The sequence below is a fragment of the Panthera uncia genome (genome assembly GCF_023721935.1).
Source record: "Panthera uncia isolate 11264 chromosome C1 unlocalized genomic scaffold, Puncia_PCG_1.0 HiC_scaffold_3, whole genome shotgun sequence".
NCBI classification, from domain to species: domain Eukaryota; kingdom Metazoa; phylum Chordata; class Mammalia; order Carnivora; family Felidae; genus Panthera; species Panthera uncia.
Genome location: NW_026057584.1, coordinates 100,404,259 through 100,428,914, shown reverse-complemented (window position 1 = coordinate 100,428,914; position 24,656 = coordinate 100,404,259). Strand labels below are relative to the sequence as shown.

At 56.8% G+C, this 24,656-nt stretch overlaps 1 protein-coding gene across 1 annotated transcript; it reads left to right on the top strand.

Moving 5' to 3' along the window:
- Positions 1–13,602: 13,602 nt before the first annotated feature.
- On the top strand, positions 13,603–17,857 carry EN1 (engrailed homeobox 1). The gene is made up of 2 exons (XM_049615734.1): positions 13,603–14,479; positions 17,541–17,857. Exons 1-2 carry the CDS (start codon positions 13,603–13,605, stop codon positions 17,855–17,857), a joined length of 1,194 nt encoding a protein of 397 aa, XP_049471691.1.
- Positions 17,858–24,656: the final 6,799 nt, after the last annotated feature.

Sequence of the window (24,656 nt, the reverse complement as noted above, 5' to 3'; positions counted from 1 at the left end):
TCCACTCTCTCTGGTGACCCAGCCAAGATAACCTCCCCTACTCCCGGCAAATTCTGCACCCCCAATCCCCAGGGCCCCACTCTCAAGGTACTTGTAAGTTCCCTGAGTGTGGTGGGGGTGGAATCTCTTCCTTGATGTATTTTGACCCAAGGTCCAGACACTTAAAAAAAAGGGGGGGGGCTGTGTCAAGTTCAAGTTCAAGTTCACTCTTATTCAAAACTGCTGACACCCTTAGTCTTCTTCCAAACCATTCCATTAAAGTAACTATAAAATCCCAGGGTGGTGATTCCCAAACCAAAGGCAGCTCTGGTAGGAAGCTTTTAAGTATTTGACAAATCCTAATTCTAATTCAGTCTGTTAAAACCGAGGAGTGGTGCAGGCCAAGGGGGGCTGCCTTCTGCTGGCCCTAGGGGTTGCTCTCCTCCCCCGGAGAGCCCCAGCAGGGCCTTGAGAAACCATAGGTTCTACTTCAGAGACAATGAGACCTTTTTGGTACAGGCCTCCTGTTCTGCTCCCCTGGTTAAAGGCGAAAGCTCCAGCAAAGAGAAAGGGGAGGGATGCAGTCAGGGCCGACTGCAGGAGGACAGAAATCTCAGGCGGCTAGTGGTGGTTCCCACCACCCTGGGGCAATGCCAGTCCCTCTTCTCCGCACACCTGTGCTTTCCTAAAGCAAGTCAGACACCTGCATTCTCTCTGCGGGGGGGGCGGGGAAGTTCCTTCCACCAGGCCTGGGGGAACCATTCGGAGCCCCTTCTGGGCAGGACCCGCTGCAGGTTCTGGGGGGCCGGTGAAGTTTCCCGTTGGCCTGCCGGTGACTTGGGGTCAAGATATGTCTCCTGGCAATGCTGGTCCTAGGTCCCCCCCATCCCTCCGGCAGGCTGCACGTCCCTTCCCCCCCACCCCCAACTCCCCTCCTTTTAGAGGGTGCTCCATGAGACCTGGTTACCCTTGGACGGACCGCGGGGCCCGGGAGTGAAGAGATCTCAAAGGATGACCGCGCCAGCATTGTTAGGAAACGCTGGGTGTTCGCAAGTTTTCGCCATGGCCCTTTCGCCATGCGCCTTCGCCCCTGGGAACCCCATTATCCGCGCAGGGATAGTTGAAGAGCGGTTCTGGGGGAAGCCCTGGAGACTTGTCGTCTCCGTGGGACCCGAGCTCCAAGCGCATCCCAGTCAAGGTCCTAGCCCGGAAGCAAGTCTGAAAAAGTCTTGGCTTCGGCGATCACCTTAGCAGACCAGCCACTGAGCCTGGGAGGCCGGGTGGCGAAGATGCCCCACTCCGGGAGCTGGGGCCTGCGGGCCTGCCCAGATCAGCCATTTCTGCCCCCGTCGCACGGTGTAGGCCACCAAGGCCGAGTCCGATACTCCGCGCTTTCCACGGTCACTGCGCTTGGATGCGAGTAGAATGAACACGGACGATACCAGCAAGGAGAGGCTGCGGCCTCCGCACGGCTCTCGAGCGGGCCCCTTCCGTGCGAAACCGAAGGTCGTCTGCCCAGAGCGGGCCGAGGCTTTGGGATTCCAGGGTCGTGTCCGGGCGGGGCCGGAGCCAGCGTGGAAGGCGCGGGCTGAGGGCTCCCCGGACCGACCCCCGCAGCCAAACGCGCGCGGCTGCCGGGAGCGCGGCCGACTTGAGGGCTTAGGAGCGCTGAGGCCTCGCGTCTGTGCTTCGGAAATAAGAATCCCTCCCCTCCTCGGGGGCCCGAGGGGCGGCTTTGAGAGGCCCCTGAACCGACTGGTCCCCACCTGGCTCTTCTAGGACTGGGGACAGATTAGATTCATTTCCCCGCTTGCTAAGGACAAGCCCTTGGGCTGGTTTACCACCATCTGTGCCTCAGTTTCCTCCTATGTAAGCTGGAGAGGGTGATAATTACATACCTCAACAGGTTACAGTAAAGATGGAATGAGCTAACCCGAATACAGGGCCGAGAGCCGAGCCCAGAGCAAGTACCCGATGTACACAGGCTATCTACTCTCTAACATCCTTCCCTTGCCTTTTGGAGGAAGGGCTCGCTCACTCGCTCTCTCTCCCACCCTCTTCTCTCTCTCCCTCTCTGTCTCCATCCCTAACCTTTCCCCCTTTCCCTCCTCCCTCCCCTCATCTCTCTACCTGTGTGTGTCTCTCTCCCTACCGCTCTCCCCTTTGTAAAACTGAAACATCTGAGTGAAATGTGAGAGGTTTAAAATAAATCCGTTCCTGCTCCTTTGTCAGTCCCACCACCGAAGTTGGTCTGAGCAGTGCAAATCGGAGCTGGCATTCACCGGCCCAGCACAGGCCACTTTGCGGCTGTCTCTGGAAGGTTCCCGCCTGTCGGTCAGCTCTGGGCAAAGCAACTGCCTGTGGCGTCTTGACCTTGATTCCAGAATCCAATTCCGTGGCCCGCGTGGGAGAGTCCAGGCCGAGACAGGATACATACAGAGTCCCGGATGCTTCCCGGTCCATCCTGGGACAGTGTCCCTAGGCCCACCCAGCTCAGCCCACAGCTCCCGCCCCGCCCCGCCCCGGACTGGCCACAGGTCCCAGTGTGCTGGCTGCTCTAGGCCCAGGCCTGGGGCTCCCAGTTTCCCAGGCCGACCTGCCTTAGTGGGGAGGCGCTTGACCCCAGCACTGCTACACGCAGGCTGGAAGGGACAAAGTTCGGAAGCCCATGGGTCAGGGCTGAGGGGCTGGGAAAGCGCTGGTGTCACAAGCCCTGCGAGTCTTGCGGCACAGAGGACCAGAACCGCCGCTCCCCTGGTCAGGAGTGGGACCGGACCTCCCGGAAGCTGGCCAAAAATTCCCAGCCACAATCAGGGCCAGGCCACCAACTAACCCTTTAGGCCTCGGTTTGCATTCAGACTGCCGTTCACAGAACAAATGACCGGAGCTCCGACCTCAATTTCCCATCTCTAAATAGGAACATTAACCTTAAGCCTGAATTCCACGTGGGCGCCGGTGGTCAAGACGCTGAAATTCACCGCCTCCGAGGGGGCCCGGAGGTCCCAGAACGATTCTTGGATTCCCCCACCGAAAGACTAGAAATGTCCCCTCCGTTCGGAAAGCAAAGGGTCCCGGGTTCAAAATGGCAGTTTCTCTGATTGCCCCAAGGGAAGTTTCCTATTCCCTGGGGAGGGATGCGCAGGCCTCCGCCCAGCGGCGGGAGGAGGCTGCGGAGAGGGCCTTCCTGGCCCCTCTGGGAACTGAAGGCCAGGACAGCGGGCCAGCAGCTGCTCCGTCAGGCGTGCGCCGTTTGGGGCTGCCGGATCCGCCTAACTCGGCCCTGCTCTGCCCTAAGCTTGGGTGCCAGGCCTTGCGGAAAGGACCCACCGCACGGAACCCGCGCTTCCCTCCAGCTGCGCGAACCTGCAACTCCAAGCTGAGGTTACACGCGATCTCCCGGTAACTCGAGGAAAATATCGCCCCCACCTCCCGGTTTCCGCGCTTTATTAATTTCATGGAGAGTTCAAGGGGAAGTCGTTTGAGGTTTGAGCTATCCTACATTGTCTGGACGCTTGCCTTTTCTGCTCTCTGGACACCGTCCATCAGGAACCCTCTGGTTAGGAGTCAGTCCACTCCCGGGGGGAGGGGGGTGCTCAGAGTGTCCGTGGCTACAGCGTTCTCTCCAGCCTCGGTTCTTCTTTCGTCCTTTCTTTGACACTGGGCGAAATCTGGGGCCTGGGTCTTCTGGTGGCCTTCCACATGAACAGCTGTTGTGTTCTCACTGGCCCCATGACTCGGATCCCCGATGTGTTCACACTGCGAAGTCAACACAGTTTTCTTGTTTTGTTGATTCTTGAAAAAAAAAAAAAAAGAATTTAGGAAAAGGGCACTTATGAAGATAATTCGGGCCAAGAAACATCCTGACCCCTGTCAAATGAAATCCTTGGATAATTGAGAAAACAGTAATATAATCAAAGCAGCTATACATTGAATACGTACATGAGATTAGCCTATAAGTGCATATAAAGGTCCAGGATCTATTAAGAGCTAGAACTAGGAAGAAGATAAGACACAGGTTTCCTACAGACATAGCTCAGATTCAATGTCAGACTGAAGGTCAGAGTTGAGAGGGGATCAATCTAATCTAATTCCTTCAGTTTAGGAATAAAGAGGCTCAGAGAGAAATAGGGACCTGTTCAAGGTCACATAGCACAGACAGAGGGGACAGACAGAGGGGACGAAGGAACCCAGGCCCTGACGCCCAATGCAGAGCCCCCCACCCCACCCCACCCCACCCCACCCGCATTATGTCTCAGGTATTTTCTGCTTTTCTGAATCAGAAATAGCCCTTCCTGGGGTTTTCTCTCCAGTTTAGGCTCTCATGAGGCGAGGGGATCCCAACAAGGACCCCTTCCTGGAATTCCGTTGTCTCTCCTCGGTCAGGCGTTGGCTGACAGGACAGAGGCCAGATTTCTTCCTCTCGGGGTCTAGGGAATTCAATCACAAACCTCTCCCCCACAGCCTGGTGGACCCTTGAGCACCACACGGGTGCAGTTCTGCGATATCACCAACAGGTGGCGCGTTCCTCACAGGAAAACTGGCCGGGAATTCGCCTGCGCCCCTCTGACCCTGCTCCTTGCCCTAACCTCCGGCCTTAGGGTCCCTCTCCCGATAAAGGGGAAAGCAAGGGGTGTAGCGGGGGAGCTCAGGCTGGGTGCCTAACGTTTTGAAAAGAAAATCTCTAGAAACCCTGATTCTAGCCGTGCGGCTCAGAGAAACTTCACGCTCTAAGGGGTCAATGAACCTTGGGTGCAGAGGGCAAGGCTCTGCCGCTTGACCAGAGAAAACACGGGGACCCACTGGGGTCACGCTTAGGGGGCGTTATCTCCCCTCAACAAAGCCATCCATGAACGCGCTCATTCACGCAAGCTCGGCTGCAGCCTTTCCTATTCACCTTCCCCAACTCCCATCTTTCACCTAATTTTTAGTTTTATATAGGGGGAGGGAGAGGGGGGGAGAATTAGAGGAAGAGAGAGCTTTTTCAATTGCGACGATAATTGTCCGCGAGATGGGTTTCTTAATCTGCTCATCCATTATTGACTTCTCCTCTAATATTTGGCTTTGCGGCTTTGATCACCAGAAGATCACACACTTGGCTCCTTTGCATAACAATTTTGGGGCGGGCGTCTTTGGCGCGGGAGGGGAGGGACGTGCCTGGAATGGCTTTGGGGTCGGTTTTCTACCATCCCACCCTATCCCCGCAGGAAGTGAGGCCAGCCAACCCCCCCCCCCCATCTCTAACAGTACCATTCATGCCTGGAAAGTTCCGCCGGTGAGTGGGGGAGAAGAGGAAGCTGCTAACTCCTTGGGGGGTGGAGTGAGACCCTAGGAGAGGAGGGATTGTGTCTCCACCTCATGTCCCACTGCATTCCTAGCCCCAAAAGATCCTGCCTTGGGCTCTCATCCCCCTCCCCCACCCCCAAAGACACACACACAAGTACTGGGGAGACAGCGAACCTTACTTGGAGGTGAATGGAGTGGGTTGGCCATCAGCAGAAGACCACCAATCCTCACCTCATCCCTGCGCTCTCCTCTGGGACTTAGGCCACAGGACAGAACTCAGACGCCTGTGGCTCTGAGCCAGGTTTGGCCGGCCCTAAGACAAGTGACAGCTTCTGTGGGACCCTGAGCTAGTCCCTTCCCTTCTCCAGGTCTCCAGTTGTGTCATCTGTGGAATGGGCTTTTGGCCCATGCGCTCCCTGAGGTCCATTTGATCTTGACCTTGCCACGTGTTGCCCACCTCCGCCCCCCCCCTCCCCAATCAACCCCCCTCTGCAGGGCTTCGGAGCTGCACAAGCGGGTCTTGGAAGGGAAGAAAAAACACAGTGGCTATTTTATTCTACATTTAAACAACTGTCTCCTCTGCCTTTGCAGTAGCTCCCCGACGGGGGGGTGGGGCTGTGGGGTGGGGAGAGGGTGTGGGGTACCGATGGGGGTGGGAGGTGGGCAGTTGGTTTGGGATCAGAGCACTTAACACGCTGCACTTCCAAAGCCTCGGTAAAGGTAGTTGCTCTCCCATTTCCAGCTCGCACAAAAACGCACACTCTAGGACACCCTAAGCAGGGACACGCACAGGCACGTACGCCCATGCACACACAACACTTGCACACCCGAACGTAGCGCAAGCACGTTGGGACTAGAGAGACACAGAGAATGCACACCATCCTCCCATGCACACGCGGACACACACACGCGCTCACCTGGAGCCTCGCACACACAGAGTCACGTACAAACACGCACGCGCGCGGCGCACACTCGTCCCTCACCCGGGTTTCTGCAGGAGAAGCGGACGGGGAAGGTGGCTGGGGAAGGCCTTGGGGGTGCAGCGACCCCTCCCCTCCCACCTCACCCGCACGCGATCCAGTCTGGGAAAGAAGGAGGTGGGGTGGAGTGGGGGGGCAGACTCCAGGTTCTCGCCCCTTTTGCCTCTCCACTCCAGGCTCCTGAGACTTCCCTTCCCTGCCCGCTCCTCTTCCGGACTAAACTTTTCCCACCCTCACCTCCCCGCCGGCCCCCTGCGGCGCCGACCTCGAACGGAGCCGGGGGCTTGTCCTGCACCCTCCCGGGGAGGAGGGTCGGGAGGCTGCGTCCGAAAGGACGAAAGAGGGGCGCGGCCTGGCTGGCGCTCCTGAGCCCGCCGGCAGGGAGGTGGGAAGGCGCGGGACAGGAGCCAGAGCGGCGAGAGCTGGGTGCGCGGACTTCTGCTTCCTTTCCCCGGGTCGATGGGAGATGATCCCAGGGACAACCTCTCACCCCTAAGGGAGTCAAGGGAAGGAGAAGGAGGACAGTTAACTCTGGGGCCAGCAGAAAGAACACGGTTTGGAGCTGCAGGGGCATTCCTGTGCAAAGGACTTGGATGCTGTGGTTTTTCTTCTTTTCTCGAGTTTGGTTTTTTTGTTTGTTTGTTTGTTTTTTGTTTTTTGTTTTTTGTTTTTTTTTGTCCCCAACTTTGAAGTTGGGTCTGGACCTCCCCGGGAACCTGGACTGAGCCGAGGGGGCAGGAGAACCCAGAAGCCGCGCTGGCCCCTCCTCATTCGCTCCCACACTGGTACCCACCAGAGTACACACGCTCGAGGCCAGTCGGTGTGGACTCCGACCCGCGCCGAGCAGGATCGAGGTGGGAGCCGCCACTTGGACAGGTGGGGACTGGGGTGGGCCAGGGGCCCCTTCGGCCACAAGGGGTGCTTTGACTCCGGACACCTCCTAGGGAGGGGGAGGGGTGAGAGAGGGCGAAAAGCAAAATAAAGGAGAGCAGAAAATTTCCAGCGTAGACGCTGAATTTACTCAGGGTTTTATTACTTTTGTGGGGGAGGATACAATGTTAGCGTTTCTGTTCTGGTGTCTGGGTGGAATTCGGTGTAAGGAGAAAAGCAGGATGTCTGATTAAAGTGAAGAAAAATATGTAGAGTGTGTGTGGTTGCCTTCCTTTCGGGAACCGTGAGCTCTAAAATCTTCGGCTGCAGGGGCCTGGCTAGCTGTGTGGTACCAGCTCCAGAGTGGTTTGGGGATACAGAGAGGGAAGGGGAAGGCTTTCCCGGTAACCGGAGCCGAAGCGTCCTGCGTCTCGCTCTCCAGCATCCCCGCGCAGTCACCCGGCTCGTCAACCCACCAGCAGCAACCGGACGGGGGTTTGCGCGCTGGCGTCCCGGACGCCTGCCCCAGCCCCGGCCCCGCAGGCTGTCCGCAGGGCTCAATAAGGAAACCAGGGCCTGGGGAGCCCTTTCCGAATCCTGACCACCCGGTGCAATTTACAGAAATCACTGAAATGTTTCCCCCATTTCCCACAGTCAGGTGAAGAAAAGGCTTAATTTTCTCAGCTTGATTAGGCTTTAGAAGGGGCCGGGGGAACCAAACAAAAAAGCAAACCGTTTCTGAAACAAAAAGGTCCCTGCTGTGAACTGCTCCCTGGGATAAAAGGGAGAAAACCCTGTGGGTAGGCAGAATGGTGGGGATATAGATCCAAATATTGAAATCCCCAAAGGGGACAACCTACCTACCTTCCTCCCTTCCTTCTTCTCTCCCTCCCTTCCTTCCTTCCTTCCTTCCTTCCTTCCTTCCTTCCTTTTCCCTTCCTTCTTCTCTCCCTCCCTTCCTTCCTTCCTTCCTTTTCCCTTCCTTCCTCCCTCCCTCCCTCCCTTCCTTCCTTCCTTCCTTCCTTCCTTCTCCCTTCCTCCTTCCTTCCTCCCTCCCTTCCTTTCTTTTCCCTTCCTTCTTTCTTCCTCCCTCTTTCCCTCCTTTCCTTTCCTTCCTTCCTTCCTTCATTCCTTCCCCTCTCTCTTTCTCTCCCTCTCTTTCTTCGAAATTCCTAAGAACCTGTACATTTACTGGCTTATTTCATGCACACACAAAAAATAAATTCTCCCTGGCTCCCCCTGCCCCCACCCCAGCCTTCCAGACCGTCTACAAACAAAGCTGCCGCCCCAATTTCAAGAGTCAACAGAGCATTTTATTTTTCATGGTTTGCCTCCCACGCACCCCCACCCATCTCAGCTTTTTCCCTCTCCCCCCTCGCCTCCCCCAGCCCCATTCCCAGCTTCAGGCAGAATTGCTTAAGATCCCTAACCAATACCCAACGAATCCCCCTGCACCCACCCACCCCCCACATTATTATCGCCTCCAAATGAAGACCAAAACCAAGAGCGCTAATTGAATTAGTCTATTGAAAGGACTGTCAGGTACAATGACGTGGCTCGAGGCCCCACATTTCCCAAGGTCTATAGGCTTTGGGGACCTGCAATGTATAGTCTGACCTTCTGGCTCATAATAATACCGCAGTACTTGTAGCAGAAATCTCCTCGCATTCACTCCCAACAAAACCGCTGGTCACCCAGTCCCCGTAGGAAGGCTGCACGCTATTGTGTTGCGACAACTCATTCATGTCCCGCGCCACGAGGCCCCACCGCCATCTGATCTACACTCGAAATGCGATTACCACCGTGTGCATGCAACACGCTCGCACTCTCGGCCCGTCGCGCACACGCCTGGCCAGGCTGCAAGGGTTTCCTTCACAATTCTCCTCACTCTCTTCCTCAAAAGAGAGGTGGAAGCTAGCAGGACCATGATATTTGTCTCTGCCTAAATGACATCCAAAATTCTGCGGGAGCGCAGGCTGGCGTTAGATCTCTCTTTTCTGAACAGCATGCGCCCAAACCCCCCACAAACACGTTTCTCTGAGCCCTACTGGCTGGTGGGGCAGACGGGGGTATACACACTGAAGTGTCCATACGCGAGCGAGCCTCCTGCCCTGCACACAAATACACTGACACACAAACAGGGTTTTTATAGACTCTGTTTGTGGCTCTCACATATACAAGCAAATAGATACAAATATGGGCTTTGGCCCCCACAGCCCTGGGCCACTGCAAATTGATAAGTGGTTTTTGCAAGAATGGGAAAGAGGAGAAACAAAGGTATAATTTCTGAGCCTTCACCTTGAGAAGCACTCATCAGTCTTCCCCTTGTGTGACCCTCAGCCTTCTCTAGCACCCCCCAAACACACAAACACACTTCCTGTGTGTTTGGCCAGGTGTCTTTTGCTCACGGGAAGTCTCTGTTGGCCGCAGAGAATGCAGATAATGGAGGAAACACAGGAATGGGAGAGAGTCAGTAGGGTTGGGGTCTTTCTCCATCCCGCTTGTATCACTCCCCCACCATTGAAAGCCTCTTTGGGTCCCCTCCTTCCCTCAAGAGGGTAAGTAAATCATAAGGGTCCCCCCACCCTTCGTCATTTAAAATAAAAATTCTTTTTCCTTATCCTCCACTTGAATGTGGGCTGGGTGTGGAAGCGGAACTTGGGGACAATCTATTGCACAGATGTGGCTGGGTCAGTGGCCTTCTGTGGAGCCTCTTGCCTTGGGGAAACTGCACAACTCAGAACTTCAAGGCAAGGCAAATGGGCACTGGGTGCCCCCAAACATCCACACCTCTGGCCCAGGAGCAGAGGGCCATTGGAGAAAGGGACTTCATTCTCCTCCTCCTAGATTCCCCCAACCTGCTTCCAGTCAGTCTACCTCCAGGCCATCTCCACCTGGATATCTATCAAGTTGGAAGAAATTCCTTAATTCTCAAAGGCAGAAATGCGAAATGCGGACGGGAAACGTACGGGCACACGGATGTATTCAGACGTGCACACACATGGCTCCATACACACCCGACCCCTTTACCCACATACTCACAACTCACCCTGCCGGCACTTCCTTACCCACACGCCCAGTCCTGAGCCCACTCCGAGTCCTCTGGACCCCTTACACACCCATCTTGGCCAACATTTGCTCACTCCTAGCATTCACACATCTCACTTCCTGGCTTGCTAGGACACCAACCCGCTAGCAAGGTATGCTCATTTTCAGGAGGGAGAGGAGAGTGTGGGCCCGGGCGGGGGGTCGTGGAGAGCTGACGGCGCTGGCGCTGGGTGCGGAGCATCCGGGGCGCACCGGGCCTGGCCTGGGGGAGGTGGGGGGGACCAGCCAGCGCGCGGGAGCGCCGCCTAATCCAGCCGGAGCTCGTGGGCCGCGGGTGCATTTATCATCCCATTACTGTAACAAATCCGGGCTCCACTACATGAAAGGTAAAATGAATTACCGACGTTAAGCCGTCAATAAAGTCATTTCTGTAAATGGTGTCTCCAAAGGGCCGCCGCATTATTCAGCTGGCTTTATCAGCTGGCTGGAAATTACGTGGAGGAGCCGGGCCGCGCGGCGCGCGGGGCCGCTCACTTTGATTAAGCGTCTTGCCAGCGCGATGTGACAGAGCTTTTGACCAGGGTTTTATTCACAGGCCTGTGATGAACGCCAAGCTGATCAGGCGGAATGAAGAGTAATTAAAACCTATAAATTATCTTCCGCAGCCCTTCTCGAGGCGTCTCCTGCAGGCGAGATAAGGCGTCGAGACCCTATTTACGGCGCTGAAAGGGACCGCGGCGCACAAAAGCTACGCGGCTAAATAGGATATTGATAGTGTCCTAATTAGAATTTAATTAAGTACCCACGCTCGCTTGCGGGATAAAGATTTCAATTTTGCGAACTTAAATATAAATAAAATCCCACCCCCATTTCGGGGAGAAAAGATGGGGGACCGGGAGATTTCGGGGCGCCCTTGGGTGTAGAACTGAAGAGGACCCGGTCGACTCCAAGGTGGGGTTGGGGGGCAGCTGGGGAGGATTGAGGAGATCACGGCAGGCCTGCTTAGCGCAGCGCCCTGGAAAATGGTCCTGGCAGCCCCCAGGCCACCGGGCAGGTCTAACCAGGAGCTCTGAGAACCACCCCCCCCCCCCATAGAGGAAGACCCTCGGCTGGGCTGACCCATGCAGCCAGCAACAAGAACTCCCGCTCTCCAGCAGCCCCTCTGAGAAACTTCGGCTACTGCGGGGGTTTTTAGCTTGCTGGGATTTTCGTTTTATTTTCCTCCTAACCTTCTGTGGCTTTTCGGGGGCACGAGGGAATTATTTTGCATTGTCCTCTAAGACAACATCCCCAGAGATCCTTTCTTCGCTGTCCCAGTTGTTGCAGACGGCCGTCAGGGAGAACAGGTTCGCCGGAGCTCCAAGATAACATCCCTGAGAAGGCCTTAAGTTGCTGGAGTCTTTCTAGCCACTCTCCGGTACCGCAGGCTTCAGGACACAATCTGAGCCTGGCCTTCCAACACAGCTGGGCAGACAAACCCCGCTGGTGTCCAGCGCCTCACCTGCCCACCCCCACCCCCCATCCCTGGCCACCAGAAAGCTTTTAGGGTGCCTCGACCAGGAAACAGCAAAAAAGAGACCGGAGGACTGGAGACTGGTCTTCCTGACCGTGGGGGTGGCATGAGCCTCCGCGGTCCCCCAAAGCTTGGGAAGAACACGCAGGGATAGAGCCAGGGATCTCCAGGGGGTCGGGGGTAATTCCAGAGAGCTCTGGGCCACCAGGGCAAACTCGTTGTCCACATCGTCAGCAGGCTAGGGCAAACACTTAAGGTGCAGCACTTTCACATTTGTTTGACTTCACTTTGCAGGAAAATCTCACACGGAGGTTGCCCTGAACCCAAAAGCCCTGAGTCGAGCACAACGGCACCCTGACCTGCTTGGCCCAGGGGCCCGCCCAGGACAACTCTAAGACGCCCGGATGGCTTCCACTCCGACCGCCAGGAAAAGAACAGGCGCCTGGCGCGCCCGGCGCTTGGGCTCTCTCGCGCCCTCTGGGCTTGGCTTAATGGCGCCAGGACAGCTCCCGGGGGTTGTCGAAGGTCCGGACAGGGTAGGACGTGGGTACGGATACTCCGGAAAGCACACGCAATAGCTGGCCGGCAAGCACTGCAAAACCTACCAACAGACGGTGCTAGCTAGGCGCGGCTGGCCTCCGGGGTTTGTGATTTATGAAAAATAAACTGATTATCTCAAAGTAACTAACTCTAGGTCTATTCCACATCTTTGACCCTCTTCGTCGCAGCCCTCTCCCTTCACGCGCGCGCGCACACACACACACACACACACACACACACACACACACACACCGACCCCATTTCACCCTTCATAACAGAAAAAGAAAAGAAAAGGCTGAATTTCTTAGGCAAAGGGATGTAAAAGAGCGGAGGCCCCTGCTTCCTGACCCTATGCCCGGCGCGCACGCCCCCATAATCCTGCATTTCTCCAACAAGTTGTTTATGGAGTTGCTTCTCTATTTGCCTACACCCCAAAATCCACCCCTCCCTGGTCTCCTTTGCCCCTTCCTCGGTTCTGGCTCGGTCCTGGCTTGAAAGAGGGGGAGGGGCCCGAGCGCGGGTGGGGGAGGGCGGGCCGGACGCGCGGGGCCCTGGCCGCGGCGCCCCCTCTCCGCCAGCGGCCGCCGCCCCCGGATTATTTATCCGCAAAGTCCCGCGCGCGCCCATTGGGCCGGGGCCCGGGTGTCAGCGCGAACCCTGGCTCGCCATTGGCCCCGCACACGTGCGGCCTGACTCACGTGCTTCCGGTTTGAAGGCAAAAAGTGTGCCTGGGTGATTTTTTTTTTAAGCGAGAGAGTTTGTGCAAAGATCCGAGCTGTCAGAGATTTGAGAAAAAAAAAAAAAAAAAAAAAAAAAAGGCAGCCCCGGCGCTGGCGGAGACGCGCTCTCGCTGCAAAAAAAGCAAAGGCGATTAAAGGCGCTGCCAGCCTCGCGCTCTGGGCACAGCTGAGCGTGACACTCGGGGAAGTCAAACCCCTCACTCCTGCCTAGGAAGATGGCTAGACTTTAAAGACTATTTTTTCCCTTTAAGAAAAAAAAATTTCTTGGAGCTTTTTTCTTTTTTCTTTCTTTTTTCTTTTTTTCTTTTTTTTTTTTTCTTTTCCTTTTTGGCCGTGGCTTACTCCCCATTTAAAACAAATCATTGAATCTGGTTGCAGAAAGAAAAAAAGAAATAGCCAAGTGTCTCCATATCTGGATGTCTACAAATTAGAGAGAGGGAGAGACAGCGAGATCTATCTGCTCGATAAGAGCGAGAGATCCAGGCCAGGCGCCTGGGCTTTTTTTCCTGCACCCGCCCCGTGCCTTCGCTGGGGCTTCGCCGGCCTCCTTCTTCCGCGCACCCCCACGGGCCGCTGGCAAAGTGGGGTGGGGAGCGAGGCGGGGGGGGCGGGGGCCGGCGCGGCGGCCGGGGCGGCGGGGCGGCCGAGCATGGAAGAACAGCAGCCGGAACCTAAAAGTCAGCGCGACTCGGGCCTCGGCGCGGCGGCGGTGGCGGCGGCCCCGGGCAGCCTGAGCCTGAGCCTGAGCCCCGGCGCCAGCGGCAGCAGCGGCAGCGATGGAGACAGCGTGCCGGTGTCCCCGCAGCCCGCGCCCCCCTCGCCGCCCGCGGCGCCCTGCCTGCCGCCCCTGGCCCACCACCCGCACCTCCCCCCGCACCCCCCGCCCCCGCCCCCGCCGCCGCCGCCGCCGCAGCAGCATCTCGCGGCGCCTGCTCACCAGCCGCAGCCCGCGGCCCAGCTGCACCGCACCACCAACTTTTTCATCGACAACATCCTGAGGCCGGACTTCGGCTGCAAAAAAGAGCAGCCGCCGCCGCAGCTCCTGGTGGCGGCGGCGGCCGGAGGAGGCGCAGGAGGAGGCCGGGTCGAGCGTGACCGAGGCCAGACCGGCGCAGGTAGAGACCCTGTCCACCCGCTGGGCACGCGGGCGCCAGGCGCCGCCTCGCTCCTGTGCGCCCCGGACGTGAACTGTGGCCCACCCGACGGCTCTCCGCCAGCCGCCGGCGGCGGTGCGGGTGCGTCCAAAGCCGGGAACCCCGCGGCGGCGGCGGCGGCGGCGGCAGCCGTGGCAGCGGCGGCGGCGGCAGCAGCGGCCAAGCCTTCGGACAGCGGCGGCGGCGGCGGCAGTGGAGGCGGCGTGGGGAGCCCTGGTGCGCCGGGTGCCAAGTACCCGGAGCACGGCAACCCCGCCATCCTGCTTATGGGCTCAGCCAACGGCGGGCCCGTGGTCAAAACTGACTCGCAGCAGCCCCTCGTTTGGCCGGCCTGGGTGTACTGCACGCGCTACTCGGATCGTCCGTCCTCCGGTGAGTACCCAACCCCGGCTGCGCCTTGTCCCCAGAACTCTCAGCCGCCACCGTGCCGGGGGGAGCAAAGTCGGCCTCCGCCGCTCTCTCCTCTCACGCCTGCTTCCTCCGCCTCACCCCCGTCCCAGTCCCAGCCGGGTGTGCCCCCAGTCCAGCGCTCCTGGCCTCTGCGGCCACCACTGGAGAGGCTACAGCTCCTGGCACGAGAAGCTCGATCCTTTGGTTTTGAAGTCCGAGCCCCTGGGGCCTTCTTTGTGTTTTACCTTTATTATTCTTGGGAAAGACACAGTCAGTCATTGATTTTCTTCCAGGGAGAGAGATGTTTAGAGCCGGCGGGAAGGTGGGCCTAGTGATCTGGGTCTGAAATCCCGCCAGCCAGGTCCGGAGGAGGCCGAAATCCAGCAAGGCTCTGATCAGAGAAATCATTGCCTTGTGTTCTTACACACGCAAACACCATCTCTATATTTTCTGGGGAGAGTTTCTTTACATCGAGATAGATTTGAGGACACACAGAAAGAGAGAGAAAAGCCTCTGATCGCTGTCTCTTCTTCCCCAGGCCGGGTAGGCAAGAGAGTCTGACCCGGGTGGGTAGAATCCAGGGAAAGACGGTTGCCAAAACGGTCGGTGCCGAGAGCCCGTGGCTCCTGGTTCTCTAGCGCTCACAGACAGTGGGAGAGGAGAGGAGACCGGTCAGGCTCGGGCCAGGCCGCGGGGGCACAGGACATGATTGACAGCCTCCTGGGCAGCTTCTCCGTGCCACGGGCTCGGACATCCTCCCGACTCTGCCCCTTCCTTCTTCCACTCCTTTCTTCCCCGTATCTGCCAGTTAGCAGATTTGCGCCAGCCGTAGGTTGGTTTCCTTCGGCCCTTTTTCCGCCTGTCCCTTGCGCTAGGAGAACCCGAGGCCGAGGAGACCCGCGCTGGGACAACCCAAGGCCCCGGGAGAGGAGGCTGGGGCCTGCCCGCCTCCCGGGACGGCAGCACCAGGGAGGCGGGTGGGCACTGCGAGGAGGGCAGCAGGGGTTCTGGCCTACAATTGGCGTTCCGGGCACCCGGTCCGGCAGGAGGCCGGGCACAGCGTAGCCGTGCGCCTCTCTACTCCGGCTGCTGTCTAGCCTCCCCCACGGTTGCCGGCCGGGCGCGGATCGATGCGCGCTATCAGCCCCCGCCATCTCGAGCCCCGTTATTGACACGTCGGACTCCCTGAACCTCCGAAAAGCTGCTTTGATTGACTCGCCTGATGGATAGAGTGATTGAGCTGTCAGGCAGTGCGGCTCAGGCTGGCCAGGAGGCTACGATTTTATTACAAGTGTCCGTGCCTCTGCACACACGTACACAACAGCACTCTTAACAACGTCCCGGACGCACAACGCGCAGCGGGGCCTTTCTGGAGATGTGCACATTTCCTGGGCAATCTCTCTACCCGCTCAGCTAATTACTAATCCAAACTGAGGCCGTCCTCCCTCCCCACCCTACCTCTTAGTCCTCTCTGCACAGAGCTTAGGAGTGGGCCTTGCCTTTGTTCTTGGCCGCTTTCCGTCTTATGGGCCTGGGGAGGCAGGGTACTGGCTCCTCCTGCATGGGCAGTTCAGGGAGATGAACCTCAACCCAGACCTGAGTCGCTGCAGTTAGCCAGGCCTGGACTCTTTTGTCATAGGACAGCTGGTGACCCCAGGCGCTGGCCTGCCCCAGGAGCCAGCAGCCCAGCTTACCCCTCTGTTGCTAGGTTTGGAGACTCCGGTGAAGACCATTCTTTCCAGACAGTTTCAGATATTAAAAGGCCCAACAGGGACTTAACTTGGCTCAGTAAGCTCCCATAATCAGGACAGGGCCCACCAAGTAAGTGCCTGAAGACTTGGGTGTGAGGCTGATAGACTGAGGTGCAGGCTTTAAAGGCTGCTTCCTCTTTCCCCCTCCTCTCTCAGGGCTGGGCTCCATAGCAGCTCTCTTCCCAGACCAGATTTTGGGAGAGATTTCACCTTCTTGGGGGGAGGTTTGCTGGGGCCTCTTCCCATATTCGTCGTAGGGGCGAAGCACAAAATTCTGGCAGTATTCTCCCTCTGTCTCTGTCCCTCTGCCCATATTTTGCTCATGGATGGGGTCAAGAGGGATGTAGTCTCTTTGCAAATGTCTTAAGATGGGCAGGGAAAGCATATCTGGTCTGTTTTTGTTAATCCAGGATTTTTCAATCCTGAAACTGTAGCGTATGTGTTCAAAAGAGAGAGCCCGGTGGAGGAGTGGGGAGGGTTCTCGCTTTCTCACTGGCACCATGCAAGGGGCCAAGCGGAGAACCCTGGGGGCCAGGGTCATGTGGGTAAGACATGCAACCGGGTGAATGTCTTTTCCTCTCTTCAGAGACCGGGGTGGTCAGTGTCTCCCTGGGATTCTAGAAAGGGCTTCCGTTAGGCCAAAGAGAAAGGAGACGTGGAGAGAACATACAGCAAAGACTTTGGATCTAGGCAAGCCCCTCCAAGTCCCCTTCTTATCCCCTTATTTTCTGGGGTCAATAGCCACAAGCAGATGGGGTCTTATTGTCCGTGCTGGGTGTAGGTGGCTCTTTGAGGAGGAAGGGAGGATTAGTTTGCAGGCTGGCAATTCCCTCAGGGCAGTCCTGCCCTAGTGTCTTCACTGGTCCAGTCTTGAGACTCTTTTTATTCCAGGGCTGTGAAGACAGCAGGCCCCTGACCTCCAGGTCTGGGATCCACCGGATGAGGCTCCAAATGTGTCTCCATCTTGGATTATGGGATTTAAGCCTGGCACGCGGCTCTCTGGTTCCGAATTCGGGTGTGGGGTGTACAGACAACCTCGGCCAGTTTTCCTCCGCGGCCCGTCTGGCGCCCCCCAGAAGGGAACTCGGCGACCCCAGCAGCCAGGCGATGGATTGATCTAGGGGCTAGCCGGCGGGAGGGAGCCGGGGGCGCCGCAGGGCCTCCGCAAACGCCCCGGAAGCGCAGGGCGCGATCCCCGCTCGGCCCTGCAATTCTCACGGCTTCCTCTGCCCTCTACCCCCTCCCCTCTGCCCTCCGTCCCCACCCCCACCCGGCCCTCTCCGCCGCTGCAGGTCCGCGCACCAGGAAGCTGAAGAAGAAGAAGAACGAGAAGGAGGACAAGCGGCCGCGGACGGCGTTCACGGCCGAGCAGCTGCAGAGACTCAAGGCGGAGTTCCAGGCGAACCGCTACATCACGGAGCAGCGGCGGCAGACCCTGGCCCAGGAGCTCAGCCTCAACGAGTCCCAGATCAAGATCTGGTTCCAGAACAAGCGCGCCAAGATCAAGAAAGCCACAGGCATCAAGAACGGCCTGGCGCTGCACCTCATGGCGCAGGGACTGTACAACCACTCCACCACCACGGTCCAGGACAAAGACGAGAGCGAGTAGCCGCCGCCGGCTGGGGCCGCGCGGTCCGGCCGCCGCGCCCGCGCCCCCTCCTGGCACCGCCACCGCCACCGCCACCGCCGCCTCCGCCTCGCCGGCCCCACGCCGGGGGAGAAAGAATCCGCGCACAGGAGGGAGGGAGCAACAGGGAAGAGAGAGAGAGACAGAGAGAGAGAGAGAGAGAGACAGAGAGAGTTTCTCAGAATGGAGAGTCACGTTTGAACGAAACATTTTTAAAAAGGGAGAAAGACTCGGACAGGTGCTATCGAAAAATAAGATCTATTCTCTATTCACGGTATAAGGGGCGAAACTGCGAACTCCTTAAAGCTCTATCTAGCCAAACAGCTTACGACCTTGTATATATTTAATTTCAGGTAAGGAAAAGAAATATGTGTAGCGATCTCTATTTGCTGGACTTTTTATTAATCTCCTTTATTATTATTGTTATAATTATTATAATTATTATAATTATTTTATCCCCCACCTCCGCCTCGCTGCCCCCGGCCCAGTTTCGTTTTCGTTGCCTTTTTTCTTTTGAATGTTGTTGCTTCTCCGGTGCCTCCCGCCCCGCATCGCTGGCCCTCGTTTCTCTGGGACTTTTCTTTGTGTGCGTGAGAGTGTGTTTCCTCGCGTGTCTGCCCCTCGCCTCTCCCCCCCACCTCCCAAGCCCCATCTGTCGGTCTGTCTGTCCTGCTCCCCTTTCGTTTTCCGGAGACTCGTTGAGAAATACGACCCCACAGACTGCGAGACTGAACCGCCGCTACAAGCCAAAGATTTTATTATGTTCAGAAACCTGTAGTCTGAAATAAAGTGTTCACTGTGCTCACGAGCCGCTGGCGGCCCTCCTCCTTGCGGGTTCGGGAAGGGCGCGGGCGCAGGGCTCCCGCGCGCACCGCGCACACACCGGCCGGCCGGCCTTCCCACCAGCGCGCAACGAATCCCGGGGGCCAGACGAGCGCGCGGTGGTAGAGGCGGCCCAGATCCGGGCGGATCCGGGTCTAGAGGGTCTGGAGGGTCTGGAGGCCCACGCCTGGTCTCCAATGGCGTCCAAGGGAGCCAGAAAGGTGAAACCTCAGTCCTGACTCCGGAAACACTGCTGGGGCTGTCGGGCCGCTCCGGTGCGGGGCCAGGACCAACCTGGCTTTGGCCTCCTCTTGTTCGACCTGCTCTGCTCCTCGCTCTGGCCTGCACCTTTCCCTTTTCTTCCCTCCCGTTCCCCTCCCAGCCTGGTGCGGGCTTTGCTTGACGTTTTTCCCTCCGGAAGCAGAAGGCCTTCCCAAGGCGGGGCAGAGGTGAGGGGCTGCCTCCAGCTAAGCTGCCCACCAGGGCCAACGGCTCTTCGGCCTGGCCTCTGGGCCTGCCCTCTCTGCCGCCTGGTCTTCACCGCTCTTAGTTCGGAGAAGCGATTCTGTAGGCGAAGCGGCGGGGCCAGGGCGGCACAAGGAGCCTCTCCTGGCCGGGATCTCACGGTCTCCTATAGCCCAGGGAGAAGAGGCCCGGATCCTGGGACGCTATGCAAAGCAGCAGCACATTGCTGCTGGGATCACTTTGAGCCATCTCCCAAGTGGGCACAAGCCTGCCTCGTCCAAACCCCAAACCTAAGCGGGGTCACTCTCAGAATACCAACAAAGGCTTGCTTCCTGACTGAGGGGGGCGCAGACACAAGCCTCCAGGACCCTTAGGACACGTGGACGTCCCAGAGGGAAATGTCTGCACTCTTGCCCCTTCCCCCTGGGGCCTATCCTCCTGGGCAGGCACTGGGCCCCCTATATTCAGGGACTAGGGGGAGGAACGAGAGGCCCCTCCTCAAGAGGTATCATCTTTTTGTCCAGGATTTGTGTTTTTTATGATAAATTCTCCTTTCCTCCTCCTTCCTGTCTTCTGAAATATGTGTGCGTGTACCTGTGTGTGGCTAGACGCGTAGGTGTCCTGGTGAACTTGTGTGCGTATGTGATCATGTGCAAACACGGGTGCATATAGGTACCTACCTGGTCTTGTGTGTCCCTGCATGTGTGACTATTGTGCTTGCTGAGTGTTCGTTGCTCTGTAATTGGATGCACACTTGGATGTTTGTGAGCTCATGGCGTGTGTTCGTGTGGTCGTTTGTGTTTGCACACCAGAATGCTTGCAGGTATGTTTACGGGGCTTAGGTCTGCATGGGAACTCTGTTTCTGTGTTCTTCCCTTGGGTTTCTTTCCTGTTGTTTTTGTAGGATTGATTTTGTGAGAAGTGAGAGTGGCGTCATTCTGCCTTTTTCCTTGAAAATCTTCCCGCTGATTTGGGCCTCTATCTGGGGAGGTGACAGTGCTGAGCCGGCTCCGAGTTCTTGCTCAAGGGTTTGGGGGCTTGAGGTTCAGTGGCCTGGAGTTGGAGAGTAGATGTGGTATTGCCATGGACTCCCAACTTTGTTGCAGTAAATCTTTTTCCTCTTACCCCCTTCACGCCTTCTTGGGGTGTGGAGACTCATCTCTGCACATAATGGGTGCTCAGTCAATCCTTGAGTGAAGAATTGGAAGCAGAGGCCTGGGCCCTTCCATGGGGTGGTCCAGATGCATGGTTTTATGGGGGTTGGAGGTACATCCTTTGCATTCCTTGGTGGGGAAGGGGGCCTGGGATCTTCAAACTTTCCAAGGCTTCAGGTTAGAGGGTCAGAGACTTGGAGCCCACCGTCCTCCCCCTCTCCTCCAGGTAGCTCGGAACATCTAGCCACATCCAGAAGTGGTGTTGGGGGCGCCCTGCTCTGTCGAGAACCTTCTCCTTCGAGTGCCTGGAAACAAGGCTACCCTTTCTGCATCCTTCTTCATGGTGGCCCTGGGGGTCCCGAGGCCACTTCAAGACCACCAGATCTAGCGGCTGGGGTAGAGGCCAATGCAAGCAACAACTCCAGAAACGATCCTATTCCTTAAGGCTCCATTTCAGCACTCTCAGGAGGTCAAAGCTAAGAGCTCTTCCCCTTAACCTTGGGGGAGAGGGACGAGGTGGTTACCCCTCCCCAGGATTGTATTAGTGAAGTCTATGGATGTGTCATTATTATGTAATTTGATTTCTTGCCCATATCTCCTTTTATCTTCCAAACATTATGGGCAAAGAGAATTTTCTTTGTCCGGTGGAGGAAACTGAAGCTCGGAGAATTTAAATATTTGTTCCGTGCCTTGTCCGTGGCTGTGTGTCTTCTTCTGTGTCATATCTACTCTTAGCACCTGACTTTACCTCGGGAACCTGGCCAAGGCCCTGACCTTCCCACCTTCTTGCCTTCCTCCGTCCTCATTTTCCTTTCTTCCTGATTGGGGCTGAGGAGAGAGGAAGAGGACTTTGGTCAGTTCTCTTTCTTGTTCCCCCTCTAAAAAAAGAAAGTAATAATAATCATAAACAGGCATTGATTTCTCTGATTTATGGGGCTGGCTTTAGTGAGCCGCCTGTGTATTAAAGTCTGAGGTTGCATCGAAATAAATACTGGCGTGTGCTATCCCAACTTCCTCATTTTCTACCTTTTTTTTAAAAATGAGCGGATTGAACCATAAACTTAAATCTTCCTCAGCCCAGAAGGAAATACACACTAGCCGAGTCTAAACAGTATTGATCCCTGGCTCTTTCTGAGGGCAAAGGTCTCTGTTTTCTTGCTCAAAAGTCTTGTTCCTTCAGTAGGGTCAGGGGGAGGCTGTGGATGGAGGAGGGGATATTTGGGTGTGGGGGGCTGCCTTGTGTGTCTGGGCAAGCTTACATGTTTGTGGGTTGTCCTGTGTGTGGTGGGGTATTGGTAGGGGACGGTATTGGGTAGTTGTGCCTCAGCTTGGGAGATGGAAGTGTGTGTTTTGGGTATATGGATGCCAGTAGTGACTGGTGTTTGTGAATGTGTGCATGTGTGCCCAGCTCTCTGGCTCCCTAGGCTGGGTTTCCCAGGGCACAGAGAAGGAGTGGTCTGCTAGCCTGCCCCCCTACCTGGCCCCCACAGCCCTGTGACCTATGACAGCACTTCCAGAGGTGTTATCACCAGGGAGGTCACTGTGTCCTAGTCTCTCCCCATCCCAACTTGCTGCCACCCCCCCCCCCATCCAATGCCCTCAGTAAAAAGCCTGGTTGCAGGGGCAGGGGTGAGGCTTGGCTGACTCCTGGAGGCCAGAGGCCAAGGCCACGGTTGGAGAGGCCCTGTTCAAATTCCTTGTCCTGTGTCCAGGTGTCCACTGTGGTTCTCAGGTGTGCTCCTCAGTCCCTCCAGTGCTTAGCCTAGATTTTCTGTGTTGGAGAAAACCCATTCCTCTGGCAATAAAAACTGCCTTCCGGTATGCACCAACGTGCGCAGGGGTGGGAGGGGCAGGGCAGGGCAGTGGGCAGCAGCCCTCCCTTAGCTTTGCCTCACCTCTCCATGGGGACGTGGCCGTGTGTCCTCCTCCCCCCACCCCCACCAGCGAACTCGTTCTTCTCTCACTTTGAACTCAGGTGAGAGGGTTACACTCCTGTGGCAACTTGTGGAGAGGGACAGGGCTGGGGACCCTGCCAACCCCCACTCCTCCCCCAAATGCTTTAGGCCAGTCTTTTAATGAAGTCCCGTTGTTGGAGGGGGTCCTCAGGGATCCTTGAATAAAAAGGTTGCATTGCACAGGCAGGGGTGGGGTGGTGGGGAAGTTGGGGGTTGGGGGAGCGTGGAGGAAGGGTGGGGGTGGGGGGAAGTCCTGAGAGAGTAAGTACCTCTTTCAAAAGCAAGGGAGAGGAAACCGGCCCCCGCCCCTCCCCCCCAGCTTTCCCCTGAGTCCAGTGTTCTTCCCTGTGTGCCACTGAGTGGGCAGTGTTGAAGCACAGACAGCCGCTCTGCATACATGCACATGCTTCTGCACACAAAAGAGCAGGTGCATACATTCATCTATGCCTATATATGTGCATGTGTGTAAAATATGTGCACATATACCAAAAAAATGTTGAATGGGCTGAGCTATAGAGGTGTGTTCCCCACAAGCACAGGGACGTTGCCTGTGTAGAAGCTTCTGGCACACATTCACGCATGGTCCAGGAGTACACATAGCGGTGTGCAATACACATCTGCATGCCCCAGCTCTTGGGCTTCCCGTCTAGCCTGTACAGGGACAGGGCGTTGTTTCCAAGCCTGGGACGTACCTGCTTGTCCCTTCCGTGGAGGCCCCCAGGAGGAACTGGGGTGGAGGTGGGTGGGTTGGTTGGGTGGGGGCCAGGAAGACTGGAGTCAGGGCAGCCAGGGGAGTGGTGGGGTGGCCCCTTCTCTCACCCAGGAGGCTGCTGGGTCCGGGTGGCTCTGGGCTCAGACACAAGGCACACTTAGTACAACTCTCTCCATCCTTACGATGTCCCCTGCACCTTCTCAGGTGCATCTCCTGGGGGAATGGTGGGCCTCAGGCAGGGAGGTTTCGAAAAGCAGATTTTTCAGAGAGCTTGGTAAGTCCTGGGCCATATTTGCCCCTAGAATTTCCTTCTAAATGCAGCCTTTCCTCCGCTGAGGTGTCACTCTGGAGATGGGACTCTGGAATTCTCTCCACAGATGTGGGAGTGGGTTGCTTTGGGGACATTTGGGAAGATTTCAGCCTCAGTAATGGAAGACTCCGGGTATAGGTGAGTCTGTAAAAAGCAGGATTTACTGTGGGTGTATAGGTACACACATCATACCCTGAACCGAGAACTGGGATCTTTCACTCTAGCCTGGGCTGTTGGCAGCGGGAGTGAGGTGGGATGGAGTGGTGGGGTGGGAAGAGGCAGTAGGAGTGTTGTGTAGAGGGAAGTGATGGGCACCAACATCCCCCCTCCTCGACTCTGCTGGGGGAGGGGGTAAAACTCAAGAAAGCTTTAGGGGACTAACAGCCACCAGCGGATTCCTCCCTGCCCCCCTCCCTCCCCCCCAAGCACACCATTGGGTGTTTGGAAGCTTCCTCAGGGTGCACTCATCCTTCTAGAGGTCTGAAGACGTGTCCAGCAGGTGCCAGAGGGACACAGTTGCAAGCGCAGAGGGGTGGGAGACCCCCGGGGGGCCAGACGGAAGGAGTCGCAGGAAGAGAGGGGCCCACAAATATTTAAAATGTGGCCACAAGTGCTGTGAGAGTGGGCTAGAGCCCTGACGGAGGCCAACGAACTCCGCAGAAAGACCCACAGTTCTGCCATCTGATAAAGCCCACACAACGGGAAACTTGACCACAAACCTCTGCTGCTGCTTGGCGGCCTCCAGGGGGCTGGGGAGAAGCAACCTGTAATAGTTGCAATGTTGTCCAAGCTGAAGGTAATGTATGTGCTGAAGAAGACAAAGCAAGTCCCAGAAACCACCTCAGCGGAGCTCACCCTGTCCTCCTCTCCCCTTCACTTCCACCGGCGGGACTTGTCCATTGGACAGGATGAAGGCAATTCAGAAGACACTTCCAGAAGTTTGAAATGGTTAATAACATAATCATAATTTACTTGCCAGCGCACACTGCTAGCTATTTGGCATAATTTACTTAATTCAGCCGCACACACTTCTTTGAGTGGGATGTTATCATCCCCATTTTACAGATGAGAAAAGTGAGGTCCAGGGCCGTCTTGCCACAGTCACACCAAACCACATGAAAACTTACACTGTAGTAATGCATCGTAAACTGCCAGGCTGACTCGCCTTGGCAACAGGCTCAGTATCAAGTCTCCAGCATAGGGAGAGCTTGGCACATGGTAGGGAGAGGCGCAGACTTGGGTTCAGGGCTAGTCTCTGTCTTTTGGACTCTCAAGAAGGAGTGGCTCTCAGCCCCCACCCCCGACCCTGTACTTCCCCTCAAGTTAGTCAAGTCAGGGCTGAATTCCTGCTCTCACACCGCAC